Below are 16,647 nucleotides of genomic sequence, written 5' to 3'. Positions count from 1 at the left end.
AAAATTCCATCAGGAAGCTCTCCCTTTGCGCAACAGGCACTCTATTAAAAGAGCCTGTACAGTTATGACAAAACCTATCAAAAGGACTAAAATGTCTCAGTGCCTTGACTGATTCCTTAGACTCTGTGTGGTATTCTCAAACATATTGCTAAACAAGATGTTTCTGACCGAGGTACACAGACCTTGCAATGGTAAAATTTCTTTAGATCCCAGGGACTTTAAAGAAAGAACAGAACTCTGGTGTTCTGCAGTCGTGTACTGAAGACAATTTTGTTTCTCCAAAGAGTATGGTCAACAAGGCAGCATAATTCTCACCGCATGCCAGTGGAGTTAAGTCAGGTTCCAGAGCACCTTAGTTACAAAGGCTTGTTACCTTTACCCCAGGGCTATGGAGTGCCAGAACTTCATTAGGAAAATTAAGCTGGAAAAATGAAGGCAGCAGTTTGTGAGTTTCTACTGGGAATGACTGAACGAAGCCTAGGAATCCTTATCAACAGAGCAATGGGCTCAGGCTGCCCTGCAGCACCCACTGGGTAACTCCATTGCACAGAAACTGCTCTCCAACCACTGGAGCTTTGGAGTAGCCTGTGTTAATGGGGTTAGCTAATTTTGTATTTTAACTTTAAAGGGCTCTGCTGATTAATAAATGCTTCATACTGTGCTAGTAATTAAAATAAGTGGTAGAGTTACAAATAAAGTTGAATTGTTAAGGAAATATAAAAATATATGATAATCCTGCTATCATAACGTATAGTAACAGTTCAGAAACATGGAAATTATAAAGGTCCAAGGTGGTTTTATCACACAAGTAAAAATGTCATGTGCGGACTGTTTTCCCCCTTTCAGTATTCTTTAATGACAAATGCAGACAGATTTCATCCATATGTAGCATTTTTAATGTCCTTTAAAAGGCTGCTATTTTAAGCTAGATTTTATAGATTTCTTTATCTTGATAGATAACTTTCCTATAAGGTTTTGCCTACATAGTGCCTGTGAAAAGATACAGGTCTTTAGAAATACTAGAAAAGCTCTGGAAGTGAGTAGTTCATCATATACTAGGCTTCCCATCTAAGCCAAGTTAAAACTTGCAGGATGTGAAAACAGGTAAAATGAAGGTTTTGCACGTTTTTTTCCATTAGCTCCACAGGCTTTGGGGGAGGTACTAAACACTTAATATTTACAGTACAGTTCCAAGTTTTGAATTTTTCCAAAAGAACGATTATTTCTCTGATCCAGGGTTAGTATCTTGACTATATAAAGAATTAGAGACAGCACTGGTGCAGGTTTTTGTTGTTGTTGTTGTTGTTGTTGTTGTTGTTGTTTTGGTTTGGTTTGGTTTGATTTTTGGATTTTAGAGACAGGGTTTCACTGTGTAACCCTGGGGATCCTGGAACTCGAACTCACTCTGTAGACCAGGCTGACCTAGAACTTAAAAAGATATACCTGCCTCTGCCTCCTGAGGCTGGAATTAAAGGTGTGTGCCACCATAGCCTGGCTGATAGCTACTGCGTTGGTAGTGTGTAATTCTTGTCTTTTCAGCTGCAAGCTTCCCTTTAGCATTTGATCCCTCTCTTCAGGCCCCAGGATGCAGAATCTCAAATTACAATCTAAATAAACTTAGAGAATGGCTTGTGTACACCGAGGCTGAATGTCTGCATGCACTTACAGCATGGCTTGTGTACACCGCGGCTGCATGTCTGCATACACTTACAGCATGGCTTGTCTACACCGCAGCTGCATGTCTGCATACACTTACAGCATGGCTTGTCTACACCGCAGCTGCATGTCTGCATACACTTACAGCATGGCTTGTATACACCTCGGCTGAATGTCTGCATGCACTTACAGCATGGCTTGTGTACACCTCGGCTGCATGTCTGCATACACTTACAGCATGGCTTGTCTACACCGAGGCTGCATGTCTGCATACACTTACAGCATGGCTTGTCTACACCGTGGCTGAATGTCGACATCTTCTTCAGAGGGATTGACTGCTATGCTTCAATCCCTTGTGCTCTAACCCCAAAGCTATGACAGAATCTTGAGTCCTTGTCACCAAAGGATCCTCCAAGTTTAGTTCAGGCTTATAATTAATCTCAACACTTAATCTGGGCCTACCCTTGATTTGAATAACTTCAGGGAGAGATTTTATATATTTTTGATACTATTGCAAATTACTGTACATTTGATGACTTAACCACACAAATTTGCTAACAAGATTCTGAAGGTCAGAAGCCTGAGATGAGTGTCACTGGGCTCAAATGGAGGTCCTGGAAGGCTGCCTTCTTGTGGAGGCTCCAAGTAGAATTGTGGTTTGGACCTCAGAGTCTCTGACTAGCTCATGTGCCTGAAGAGTCAGTCTTGGTATAACTCTAACCAAGGAAGCTAAAGACTTAATGTAATAAAAATATTAAGATAACAAGAGAGAAACCAAAGAAGACGCCAGAAGATCTCTCATGCTCATGGGTTGGTAGTATTAGTATTGTGGGTCGTCATATTACCAAAAGCAATCTACAGGTTCAATGTCATCCTCGCCAAAATTTTAACACAATTCTTCACAGAAACTGAAACAGAAAAAACAGGATAGCTAAAGCAATCCAGAATACTAATTACAAGATCGCTACAAGTATCCTCATCCCTGATTTCAGGTTTTATTACCGAGCCATTGTAGTGAAAAATAGAATGATACTGGCATTAAATGATACTAAAAGCAGACATGCTGATCAATAGAATCAAACTGAAGATCTTACAGACTCTGGATTTTTGACAAAGAATCCAAAATTTCACACTAGAGAAAAAGACAGTATCTTTAGCAAATGATTGGTAACACTGGTTGGCTGTGTGTAGAATGAAAATAGATCTATATTTATCACCTTGCACAAAAGTCTACTTCAAAAGGATCAAGGATCTCAACATAAGACCAGATATCCTAAATCTGGTAGATATGAAAACGTGGAACAGGACTTTCTGAACAGGACACTGACAGCAGAGGAAGTAAGACAAGCAGTTAATAAACAGACCATATGAAGTTGAGAAGCTTCTGTAGAGCCAAGGAAAACATTCAGACAAAGCAGCAGCCTACAAAATGGGAAAAGATATTTACCAGCTATAGCTCTGATACTGGGTTGGTATCTAGAATATATAAAGAATTTAAAAATCTGTTATCAATAAACCACTCAATTAAAAAATGGAGTATAGAACTAAGCAGAGAATTCTCAAAATATAAAACACAAATGACTGAAAATCGTTTAAAGAAATCCTCGATACCCTTAGTCATTGGGGAAATGTAAAATAAAAATACATTGAGATTTAGTCTTACCCCAGTCAGAGTGGCCAAGATCAAGAAAACAGATGATAGCACATGCTGGTAAAGATGTGGGGAAGGGGGGTATTTATTTCTTGTTGGCGGGAGTGTAAACTTGCATAACCACTATGGGAATCAGTGTGGCAGCTCCACAGGAAGCTAGGAATAGATCTACCTCAACATCTAGCTATACTACTATTGAGCATATGCCCAAGGGACACCCACGTATGTTGCTGCTCTCTGAGCATAACAGCTAGCAACTGGAAACAGTTAGATACCCACCAACTGATGAACGGATAGTGAAAATGAGATACACTTATACAATGGAATTTTTTTAGTTGGAAAGAAAAATGAAATTATTAAATTTGCAGGTAAATGGACAGAGCCAGAAAAAAAAATCCTAAATGAGATAATCCAGATCTCCCCCAGTAAATACTGCATGTGTTCTCTTTTATGTGCTAAGCTTTCTATATGTTGTGCTACAATCTGAATAACTACATTATTCAGAATAGGCACCTAGTAAGGACTAGGGCAGGGTCTCCAAGGAAGGAGAAACGGAATATGTTGTTGTGGAGAGACAAAGAACAAATTAGAACAGGAGGACTGGATAGGGAGATGGGGGGAGGGAAAGGAGGGAATATGGGGAGGGCCATTTGGAAAAACACATAGAAACCTACTATTGTTGAAGCTTCCTAAAAGTATACATAAATGAAAAGAATCTAAATTGAATCACCATGCCCCAACTTATGTCACCTTCAGTGCCAGGAATGGGTTATATCTTGTTGTTGGCCAAGTGGGCCCCATGGAAACAGCAAACATCACAGGCTGTCCGGGTTATTGGTTGCTCTCCACAACCTGATGGTAAGGCCATCTTGTAAAACACAACATTTATTTATGTTATCAAACGCAGAGAAGTCGATATGATACACAACTAAACACTTCACCCCCGTTGATCAGCAATTATGGTGTTGGAAGGTACTATGCAAAGTGCCGGAGAAATGTAATCATCAGTATCACTCATCTGCAAATCCTGTGACCTACAGCAGCAACCTGTGTGCAAGACAATATTAGTGTGATAGTGGCATGAATGTTATAGGGATAACCAATCACTTTTTAAATTGTATGTAAGGCCCACACCATGAGATGAAGCCCATACCTAAAGATGCTAAAGTACCCAAGAGCCTAAGACTAAATTCATGTCATGAGCATAGGGAATAAGCCACTATTTGTATTTTGTTAAATGAGTACAGCAATAAGACAACCCTGAATTGCACTGTGCTTTATTCATAGCTCAGCCTCACTGAGCCACATCGGAGAAGCTGATATGGAGAGACTGGAGCACTCGACCCTAAACAGGATGTCTTTATCAAAGCCCTGCCCTCAAGGCTCAGCGAGCTGTGCAGAGGAGGCAGAAAGACTGTAAGAGTCAGATGTGCTAGATAACTCCAAAGAAACTGTGTCTTCCAGACTTACTAGGACTGGCTCATACAGACTGAGGCAGCACACATAAAGCCTTCATGGGCTGAAGCCAGAGGGGGTGCCAGAGCTGAGAGGTAGGACTGGGCGTGGGATCCCACCTCTAAGCAGGAAGCTTTCTGCAGTTGATGCCCGCTGACAGAGGGAGAATTGGTTTCTCCAACAGTGTCCCACTGGGTACACCATCACGCTCCAGAGTAGGGCCCAGGCCCAGAAGGAGGAGGACAGCACCAAAGGAACTAAAATTTACTTTTATGAACTTCTTGTATTATTTTTGCTTTGTTTGTCATTTTTTGTTTATTTGTGTACAGGAAATCCCCCAAATGTAAATATCAAAGTCATGCACTCTGCACTGTATTGTGTTAAAGTGTTTGATTTTAAAAATTACCGTTTGTGTTACTGACAAGTTTCATAAAAAATGTTCCATGAGTTTAGCTTGGGATTAAGACAGAATTCCCAATGGTTTTTGAAATGGCTGTAAATATACTTCTTCTGTTTTGTTCTATGCATTTATGTGAAGCTGTAATGTCAGAATTGGTGGCTCAAAAATCAAAATGCCATCATTGGAAAAATGATGAAGATGCTGTTTCCTGCATATTCAAATAGTCAAAGCAAGACTCAATTGTTTATATAAAAAATGAGCAGATCCATCTTATTGGATCCGTTTACTTTAACCTTTAATATATAGTAAACTGTACAATAAAATTGTTTTAAAATGAACTCCTCTGTGACTTATTATTAGTTATTTGTATACTTCCATACCTATATATCTGGAGTCAAATAAAAATTCCTCAAGCTTAAAAAGGGGTAACGAGCGGCAAAAGTTTCTGAAGCCTGAAAGCAAACTATCAGGGAACAACCTCAGTGATCCTCCTGCCTGCCCCTCAAAGTGTAGGGCATAGATGCACACGGCCACCTTTTTAGCTTATGCAGCAAATATTATTACCCACTAAACAATCTTTCCCAGCCCCAATAATTAATGATGATTTTTGTTTAGATCCTTCTAAGTTACTCGCTCTCAACAAAGGCCTTTAAAAGAACATTCCTACACCCTTGACAGATAGAGAACCAGAAGTGTGGGGTGGTGAAATTACTTTCCTAAGATTCTTAAGAGCATACTGCTGATTTGAGGGAGCCATAAGAGCATCCTGCAGAAGTGGGGGAGTTAATGTTTGAACTCAGAGCATTCTAATTCCTCCTAGGAAAAGATAATACCATCTTCATGACAACATGAAAACAAAAGGCACTGTAATCCACGCCCCCCATGAAGTACTGGTGCTCTAGTTAGCCCTTGAGATGAAAAACAATGCCTCTGCCTTTCCTGGTTGATGTACAGATGGTTACTGAACAAGCCTTAGGCTGGTCACAGCACCCTGCCTTTGACTTCATCATGAAATTACCATAAACAGAGATGTAAAGCCTAGCTGTAATATTTCTATACCCAATACAACTGTGGGTTATCCACCAGACAAAAATCCAAGTGATTCAGAAGAGGCTACAATGTATCAGTATTTCATACCCCCTAACAGTGAGATGAGCCATGAAAGCAACAAGCAGCTAAAAGCCTAGGCAGTCTGAATGTCTCAGTGAGTTCTTCAGCACTTCCGACTTACATTGTTTTTGACAGGCTTGCTAATCTCAGAAATCCTTGTCAGTATCCTAAGGCTTCCACATGAAGGGATGACAGGGACACACCCTACTTACAGGCACACTGAATACCATGTGTGCATCAATGGGACAACCAACAGTACCGACTGTTTCAGTCCTTACTCTTCCCTTTCCTATGCTTAGCATTATTGAAAACAAAATCGTCATCTGTGCTGGGCATAGCGGTACACCTGAAACCATCTTAGCTGAGGACAAGGAAGGATGAGCCAAGGTTAGGGCTAGCCTGGGCTACACAGCAAGGCCCCATGTCAAAATAAAAGCAAAAGAATTTTGGGGGCATACCTCCTTATGTATTTATGACTAAGCAAAATATTTTGCTTAAGTTTGAGTAGTATCTTATGTAATTTCTGAGATAAATCTATATATTTCTCCAAAACAAATTGACCAAAATATTTTTTGATACATTGAGTTAACTTGATCAGATACTAAAAGAACCTGCTAAATGCAGTGGTTATTTTGAGACAAACAGTGGCTCTCCAATGAAAATCTAAATAATCCTGTAGGGCGCACTACGATTTTATCTTCATCTAAGCTGGTGAACACTTTTTTTTTAGATTTGTTTAAAACTTCTTTATCCTAATAAGTCATGTATATCTTTCTTGACTGACAAAATGATGGAAAAGCTGTGGTGAAGGAGAAATGTCACTTTTGTTTCTTTGTACAATACATTTGAATGCATTTGTAATTACTGTTCTATAAGCTATGGCCATGATGTAACACACAATGATGGTTACTAGTTATTGTCTATGGCATTTTATGTTATAGAACGCTATTATATAGGAATTTATAGTAGCAATTTATATCATGCTAAATTATTACATTATAATTAAAATCACTTGTATTATTACCATTATCATTTAGTACATGAAATGCTAAAATACTGTAAGATACACTGCAATAATGATTACATGAGACAGTCTAGGATAATAACAATAATAACAGTAAGACCATTCTAGGTTTACAATGGCCCATTAGAAGTTACTGTTGTGGACAAAGCACCATAAGAGAAAGGAGACATCAAAGAGAAAGACGCTATGTGCTAAGAACCAAGTCACCAGTTCCGTTAAAAACAATTTAACCCTGAGTGTGCTGACAGGTTAGCCTCCATGCTCTTATTCCACACAGTTATAAACTAGCCTCGTCATTGCACCTGACTCAACACACTGCATGGCAGTGTCATCTTCAAACACAATTAGTCCATAGATAATGTGCTTGTTTCGTTACATTAGTCTGAAAACATTGCAAGTACATATGCATTCATTAGACCCTAAAAGATTTTATCTTCAGACATACACATTATCCTTCTGAAAGTGCCACTGGTTAGCTCTCCTTTGAGATACACGTATACAAGTACAATTTAAGGGGAGTGGCAAACAGGTCTGCTATTTCCCTGTGAGCAGTGTATATACACTCTTATCATCAAGGCTGCCCTCACTTACTACACTGTGTGATGCGAAATGATTGGGTCTAAACAGGCAGAGAGTGACTTTACCTTTCTATACAAATAAAGCATTCTCTATAATACTGAGTAAGAGGAAATACTGGAAGATTTGAGACAGCAAACAGGGCCCAGCTAAGCACTCACATCTTTTCATTCACGTTGCGCATCCGTTCCTCTTGCTTGAGCATCTCTCTGGCCATTTGCAAGTGGTTGATGGATTCTGCCACCCTCAGAGTGGGCTCCAAAGGCTTGTAACGCTGCTGCAAAACTTCACTGATGGCTCGGAAGGGTCCCTGAAGAGTCAGGACAAATGTGTTTCACTATGGGAGAGTCCCAGACACAAATACAATTGTGGTGCTGAATATAATAAGTCTATTTATTTTTAAAACACAGTTTTTCTCAGAAATAAAACAAGCAAAAAAAAATGGTGGTGGCTCATGCCTTTAATCTCAGCATTCCACTTAGGAAGGAGAGGCAGGCAAATTTCTGAGTTCAAGGCCATCCTGGTCTACAGAACAAGTTCCAGGACAGCTAGGCCTGGCTACACAGATCTGTTCTGTCTCATGAAAGTGATTGTCTTAAAGCTCTTTTGGACTCCACAGAAGTTCCTCACCCTGTAAAGAAGTTGAGCCAGCAAACCCATGGTTCCAAGTTGCCTGCATTGTAAGTTTACAGGCACCCTGCTTCCAATACAACTAAAGTGTGTACTTTTCCTTTTTAAGTTAATAAAAACATGAAAAGATATGAGCATTAATTTTCCTAAAGTCCTCTTCTACATTAAACAAAAGCCTTGTATTCACTGTTGGCTCTTTAAGCACAGATGCCACACTGCCCGTGCTTATTTAATCTGTGCTTGGATGCTTGGTGCCTCTGGTACTAAGAGCAGTCGTTTAGGGCTGTAAATGAGAGGAGAGACTCTACAGACGAGCCTGGCGTGGCTCACAGCACATTCTCCTGTACAGTAAGGTCAGGAGTTACCTGGGTACCTGAGGGCACTGCTTGGCCAGTCAGCACCATGGTCAGCACTGGGGAGCCAAAGGCAGCGCAGGCATTTGCTGTGTCATTCACAACATACTGTTTGCTATTCTTTTTTCACCACTGTGTCGGGCAGGAATAATACAAAACGGACAAAGACTTCTAATCACATTCCTTATTCTTAAAAATGTCTCCTTTAGATAGGTTATTACTAAGGAGACACAGCTGGAGGTTCTGTGAGCACCGAGTGAAGACTGTGGGCTAATAAAAAGAAATGATTCACGCCTCATTTATGTTCACTTATGTTTTACATTAATAGAAACCAATAATAGGAACCAGTTACCATAAAAGTCATGGACCGTAAATAACACAAATGGCAGATCAGTATCACCTAGTACTTTCCACAGCTGGACAGGAGGATTGCTGTGTTTGAAAGTAGTTAATGGATTTGTATTGGAAGTTTGCTTTTTAAAGATACACAGTCACCATTCCAATTTGCTAGCAAGAAGTCAAAAGTCTTACATTGGTCTCTTTTGCTTTTTGACAAATTCAATGGTTTAAAGAATTGATATTTGTTTGTATAGTAAGGTGCCAGTCCCTTGGGTGAGCCTGCTTTCACTGTGGATAAGACAGAGTCAGAGCCATAACTTGGGCTCCCATTAGGATGTACAGGGTAATGCCCAGTGTAGCAATAAAAACATGATACTGACCAAATGTGGCAGGAGGGCTTGTTTGCTTCAAAAAGATAATTGAATGGGTTTTTGGATGATAGAGACATTAAAGGAAAAAAAGTTTAGAAGTTGAGACATTGATAAGGTCAGCCCCTATGTGCAGTAATGGTTTCCTCAGCAGACGCTTTAAGCCTCGGTTAGAATGCAAACACACCCATCTACCTTAGCCTCCCTGACCCTCAGTTGGAGTTTAGTAGCTCCCTTGAGGATAGGGGAGCCTGGTTAGCGCCCTCTCCTGTGACCTTCTTGCCACCATGTCCCTCTCCCCGGCTTCAGTCTCACACACCTGCACTCTGCCTTTAAGCTCAATGGGGCACCTCCTTGGTTTAAACTTGACATCTGCTGACTCCTTGTTGCCCCTTTAGGATTTCAGGCATATCCTGTCCCACTCCTTCCTGAAGTGACACAGACTGCTACACTTTGGATATAACTTCAAATTTTAGGTATTTTTATTGCCACCACACGTAACAACCTCTGGAATGTGTGTCCACCTTAACCTGACCTTACGGTTCCTCTTTGTGTTCTCAGCTGTAACTTCACAGTATTTAATTTTCCTTGCCTCCACCCAGGCCTTGGTTATGAAACTAAATTTATTTCTGTTCTACCATCAATGTATTGTATAGTTATCCTTTATTTTAAAAGTGTTTAATCAAAGTTTAATAATGAAGCTTTTTTTTTTAACTTAGTAGAGTTGTCCCATACATTCAAGAAATACCCTTCCAAATTCCAAATGCTGTGTTCAGACTCTAGCGTCTGGCAGTCTTAAGAGAATAAAGGAAACGTGGCTCAGGCAACAGACACAAAGCAGTCCTACTGTGAATGAAAAGAAAGCCGTGAGGAAAAAGGTAAGAGAGGACACAGGGAAGAAACAAGACTGGCAGAAAAAGAATAGAGGGAAAACATTAAAGAAAGATGGAAGAAGAAAGGAGGTGAGAAAGAACATGATGGAAGAGCATGTGCAGAGAAAGAGAGGGTTCACGACGGAGAGGATGCAGGGAAGAAGGGAAGAAAAGAAAATGGCTAAAAATTAAATGAGAGAAAAGCAAGAAAAAAGAGGAAGACGTGAGACGTGAATAGAATGTATGTATCAGTAGAGATGTTTTACAATTTCCTCTAAAATGTTGTAAACATTTCAGTTACAGCATTTATTTTGTTAGTAGTTTTAAGAGAGTAAAGTATGTAAGTAAAGGTAACTGAGGGCATAATTACAGAGAACAGAGATACATAGCAGATAAGCAGTGTAGGGAAGGTTTTAACACCATAGAGTGAAGGAGGTCTGATTGGGAGGCCAACACAGTGTCAGACAGGGAAAGGTGGTCTCTAAGCTGTCCCCAGTAGGCCCTGCTTCATGCGATCCGGTCTCTTATCCTTGGTGGAAACAAGCCTACTCGTACTGAGTAAACAGAACAGGCAAACACCATGGGTATCAGCTCCAGCTTCTGACTTTGAGAACTTCCTCCCTCTTTCTTTGAGATGGTTCCCTTGGAGGGAAACCAGCAGCCATGCTATATGGCAACTTTGCGGAGTGGACACTGTGAGGAAGGGCAATAACATGGCAACAACTAGCCACGCAGATGAAGGAACCAACCAAGAAGATCTCCTCGCCTCCCTATCCCTACAGCCCACTCAAGCCTTCAGAGGAAGCCACGGTCTGATGGACTCCTGACTGCATTCCTAAGAGAAGTAGAGGCAGAGGTACTGACCTAGAGATGCTATGGAAAGGCAAACACACTTTTGTTTAAGCCTTTACTTGTGCAAGGAGCCAATGCACAGAGGTTTAACTGGCAGAGTCAGATCCACCCCAGCTGCAGGTTGATACGAGCTGTTGGCAGCTGTCTCCTGCAGTTGAAACAACAAAGGGCTCACAGAGCTGTCCCTTCTGGGACTCTCTGGATTGTGACAAGTGTCCTTCCCTTTCTCCAAGTCTGCTCCGCAGTCCAGGAACAACTTTCCCACCTAACTCCAGATAGAGTCAAGATTTCCTGCCTTTGGAGTGTAAATCTTTGGAGCATCTCCAATTCTCAGGCTGGCCTTTTTTAAATGACTCAAATGAAAGCCACATTTGAAATGGTTGATAAAATATGTGTATCTTCTGATGACAGGTTATATCAAGTCAGCTGTATAGCACCTAAATGCATTTCCAGCAGTACTAGGTTTCAACAGCACCACATGGTCTAAATCCATACTCGGTACAATGTGTAACACACCGGGAGGCCACTTAACAACTTCTCTGCCAACCACTTTAAAATGGCATGTTTCTTATTTAAAGTTGTCTTCATAAGAAAAATTTTACTCCCCAAAACAAAGTATTTTTAATCATATAACACATGGAAAGAGTAAAAAGGCCTCTCCTGGGATGGAAGAAAACATGCAAGCTGTTTCACACAGTAGTGTGTAGTGTGTGGTCAAAAACATGCTATTAGATTTGGGAGGTGTTTTTAATGAAGCTAACAAAAAAAGTGATGATATTTTTTGAGACACGAATGAACAAAGAGTTGGGCATATATATATATATATATATATATATATATATATATATATATATATATATATATATATATATATATATATATACACACACAATGGAATTATGTGAATATAGTTTATAAAGGAGTGACATCCTGACACGTTCTGAGGGGCCTTAAGGGCACTGTGATAAGTGAAATAGGCCATGCTGGGATGAAGGACAACAGAACTGGAGAATGTTTTGAAGAGGCTGAGGTTGGTAAGACAGAAGGAGTCTGTGTGAGGGTGACAGCCAGCAGTGGTCACTCAGCAGCATTACCTGACTTGATGCTAACATGGACAGTTCTTTGGATATTTTGGGTGACATTAACGGATGTCACAATATGCACCCTTTACCACAGTAAGAGGCTAGGAGAGGAGTGAGGATAAAGCACCATGACGGGCTGAGCCGGTACCTGACACTGCTTCCTGTCGATGGGCGGCAGACTTGGCGAACGCGGGAAGGAGCGGGCGCTGGTGCACTCCAGCCAGCTGCTGAGGCTCTGGTAGGACCGGCTCTTTGCCACAGGGGCCCTCTGGCGCATTGCAGGCTTTGTCTTCTGCAGCCGCAGCTCCCATGGGTCGGGCTGTTTTCGGAAAGGTGAATTGAATACACCTGGAACCTAAAGAACACACTTGCTTTAATTTGCATGTGAAATTACATTTTTATCCATTTAAAGGGAGAAATATTTTAAACCACAGCTTTGGTGCTCAATTGGGGTGGCTGTACCAGAGGAGAATTTGTTTAGATTAATAATCTTAGCAACTTTCAGGACTGCAGAGTGAGTGTTTTAAAATTTCAATCTGAAATTGTATGAGGAAAAATGATAGAGGGATCTTAATTAAGCCATCCATCTTGCATCTTTAACAAATATAATCTGTTTTAAACTGTACCAGTAAGCCATATCTTCATTTACATGAAGGCAAATGTGCAATGTTTGAACAAGTTTAGGGTATTAATTATGTAATCAATAAATACTTGATTATTTGAATTACTGATCACTATGCACCCAAATGGCATTTTTCCCAACACAATATGTTTATTCTTTGGGAATCTGACATCATAAAGCTCATCACACTCATTTCCAAGTCCTTTCATGTCTGCCCTGCCCCACCTTCGTGACCAATGCCCCAAAAATTAAAATTAAAATTAAAACATCCAATTGGTGATAACTATGTACTCACTGGAGTAGTCAGATTCTCAGTAGCCTGTCCCTTAAATAGAACTGAGTCCTCCCATCCCACACCCCAGCCAGAAGCCATCAATTATGAAGAGCTATCCTCAGCATCCTTGTCACACTTTTTAAAAGTTCTCTCCAATGGCTTCCTATTTAGTTACTCGCTTGGTGGGTTGGGAGGCAGAGAGAAGTTGTTCCAGGGTTGGTCCATATCCTCCTTCTCAGTGAGTGCCGGCAGTCCCCGACACCTCTGCAACAATGCCTTCCTTGCTCTTTACAGTCAGTGGTACGGACCATGGGCTTCCACGCATTTCTGTCCATAGCTCAGAGCACTAACACAGCCTCTGGCTGCAGTAGGACCCTGGGTCCATTCAAGGCCCTCAGACGAAGCCAGATCCATGGACCTTCAACAAGGCCTCAGGTGGCCACACAGGCCACTCACATCAATATGGCATTACGTGTTAACATGGGCCATGGACATCCGCATGGCCCCAGGAGGGGTGCACCACTTCAATATGGACCCCAGGGGCTGTATGGCCCACGTACACTGGCATGGCTTCAGGCAACAGCATGAACCACAGATACCCACATGGCTTTGGGTGGCAACATGGACCACAGACATGGGTCACAGCTGTCTGCTGTATCAGGAACATGGACCCACACACATGGCCCTCAGTGGCTTCATGGACCACAGACATCAGCATGGCCTCAGGAGGCCACACAGGCCAGTCCCACCAACATGGGCCCCTGAGGCAGCAAGGCTCCAGTCAGTGGTACAGGCCGCACACATCCACATGGGCCTCAGGCTTCATCACTGACTGGGACAGCATGGACCGCAGACACCAATATGGCCTCTTGTGGCATCATGGGCTACAGCGGTCCTCTGAGGAGGTCCAATCCAGAAAGGACACCATTCCTCACCTCAGGACTCCATCATCGCCCAGAGCCAGGGCAATACTGCAGCCTGGCAGTGTGTTGGGAGCTGGGCCTGAATCTGCATATGTTCCTGGCTGCTGCATAGCACCCTGCTGACTGCACTGGGCGAGGGCATGTTCCACTGCTGATCTCAACCCTTCCTCACGTCGTGTCTCCAATTCTACCTCTCTCCACAGTGCAGGCAGAGCTCAGCTCTTGCATCTTTCCCACCTCTCCATCACATATTCATTGCTTGTAGTGATGCCCACCCCACACGTGGCAGGGCAGGGCAGCCTGGCTGGCTTCTGCCACGCCCCCCATGTGAGCACATGGTGTTTTTTAAAAGTCCTACACTTGAATAATCACTCTGATTTCATACCCATACAGGATATTTTTATCACGCCAACTCTGCACTTGATGGGCACATGGGCGTCCTGCTTCTGCAGTGTCATGTTACCCTGGCTGCTCTACGGCTGACTCTTCATACAGGGCATCAGAATAATCTTAGCACAGCATCTGCCTTGCTATAGAGGCTGCACAGACGCGTGTGTGACAAATGTGAAATCCAAGTGTAGCAGATGCCCATTTTCTATAAACCTCATGTTACTCAAGTCACAGACGGCACAGAAGCCTACACTTTGATATAACTATATTTTAGTGATATTTGATTTCCATAGAACCATAATCAAAATATGTAGACATATATATATATATATGTATGTATAAACATCCCTCATGCAAATTCACATTTGTAAGGAAGCATGAAATTTTCAAGGATGAAGTGGTTGGTGGCTTTGTAGACACTGAACTATATAAAGAATGTATTAAACTTTTCTTTTATTCCTAAAAGAAATAGGCTTTTATGCTGTGATTTCCTCATAAACATCCACGGTCATATGGTACCTCAGAGAAGCTGCAGGCCAGGGACATTAGCTAGGACAGCTGTCTCTGAACAGCTGCCCAAGAGAAGTTTACATTTCTAAGCAACACATCAGCAACTGCTCACCTCTATCCTACACCCAGCCCACCTTGCCCCCGATTCTCCCTTACTAGCGACTTGGAAGCGTCACTGTGCTCTACCATTACCTATCACATAACTCTCAGCTTCGTGGTTATCTTTGTGTTTCCATTTTCCACAACAAGCAGGTGGTGAGCACGGACAGTGCTTCAGGTATTTTGGCAGCCTTGGGGTATAAGGTTTGCAGCATATACTCAAAAAAATGAATCCAAGCACTCTGCAAGGACAGCAAACACCAGAAAAGTGCATCAAATTCTGCTTTACTCTAGTTCTCCAAAGCACTGACGTTACGTGAGTAAAGACTTGAACCAAAGGAATTGACAGATGCAGCACCTTTTCTCTAACACATTGTTAACTTTACTTTCAAAGACCCCAAGGATAGACCTGCTTGAGTCACCTTAAATTTAACCTTTTATACTTTTCAATTAAGGGTAAAAATTTATTGTATATAAAATAAAGTTAACACAAACACATTTTATGTCTAAAACTATTTTTAAAAAAAGATTTATTTATTATTATACAGTCCTCCACCTGCATGTACATCTGCAGGCCAGAAGAGGGCATCAGATCACATTATAGATGTTTGTTGCAAGTCACCATGTGGTTGCTGGGAATTGAACTCAGGGCCTCTGGAAGCAGTCAGTGCTCTTAACCTCTGAGCCATCTCTCCAGTCCTAAAACTATTTTCAAATTGGTTCTTCTTTGATATTTACCCTTAGTATGATGCTATGTTTTAGAATGCATTTTCTTTTAAGTAACACACTTTTGCTATTATAGAAAACACAAAGTGAGTGGATACATGAAAAAAGAAAATGACAGCCCAGGAGCATGTATGTATACCTACAATAGCTTTAGTGGCCACTCAACCAAAGGGTAAGTTTTTGGATGGGTTTTAGAGTACTTTTCTAGGTCAAAATGTGCTGAGAATGAGAAGGAACAAATGATAGATTAAAAATATGATTTTGACATGAAATAACTATTATATACTCTCTGAAAAAGATACAAGAGAATAAATGCCATTTTTGTTGGTGACAGTCTAATTGGAAATCTGTTAATTTAATTTATTGTCGAAATTTCCACAACCTTATAAATTAAGTTGTGAGATTCATACAACTTAGTTAAAGGTTGTAATTTACCATTTAAAATCCCCATTGGCATGAATAACTGCTGGCATCTGTATTAACTTTGCCCCATTAGGAATCTTGATCTCCTCGTGCATTTGCACGCACGTGTATATATAGGCAAGATGGGAAATGCAAATAGACCTAGAGACATGATAGCTTTCTTAAATTATACTGTGCAACTTAGAGACCTCCTCATGTGTATTCTCTTTGCAATTTAAATCAAATATAGATAGAAGATACATTTTAATTGAATTTCAAATGTATCATTTAAAATCTTCAAGGTGTCGGTACTTTGGAAATTAATACACTAGC

The 16,647-nt window shown here is 41.1% G+C and overlaps 1 protein-coding gene across 1 annotated transcript in view; it reads right to left on the bottom strand.

Annotated features, from left to right (window-relative positions):
- Positions 1–16,647, bottom strand: part of SPATA17 (spermatogenesis associated 17) — a 164,811-nt gene that overhangs the window by 58,324 nt on the left and 89,840 nt on the right. The window contains 2 exon segments of the mRNA XM_084783343.1: positions 8,034–8,182; positions 12,517–12,723. Coding sequence (XP_084639469.1) covers positions 8,034–8,182; positions 12,517–12,723 — 356 coding nt within the window.

This window comes from Acomys minous (genome assembly GCF_964271855.1).
Source record: "Acomys minous genome assembly, chromosome: 1".
Classification (NCBI taxonomy): Eukaryota; Metazoa; Chordata; class Mammalia; order Rodentia; family Muridae; genus Acomys; species Acomys minous.
The sequence above is the reverse complement of the archived record's forward strand: the minus strand, read 5'-3'. Positions and strand labels throughout refer to the sequence as shown.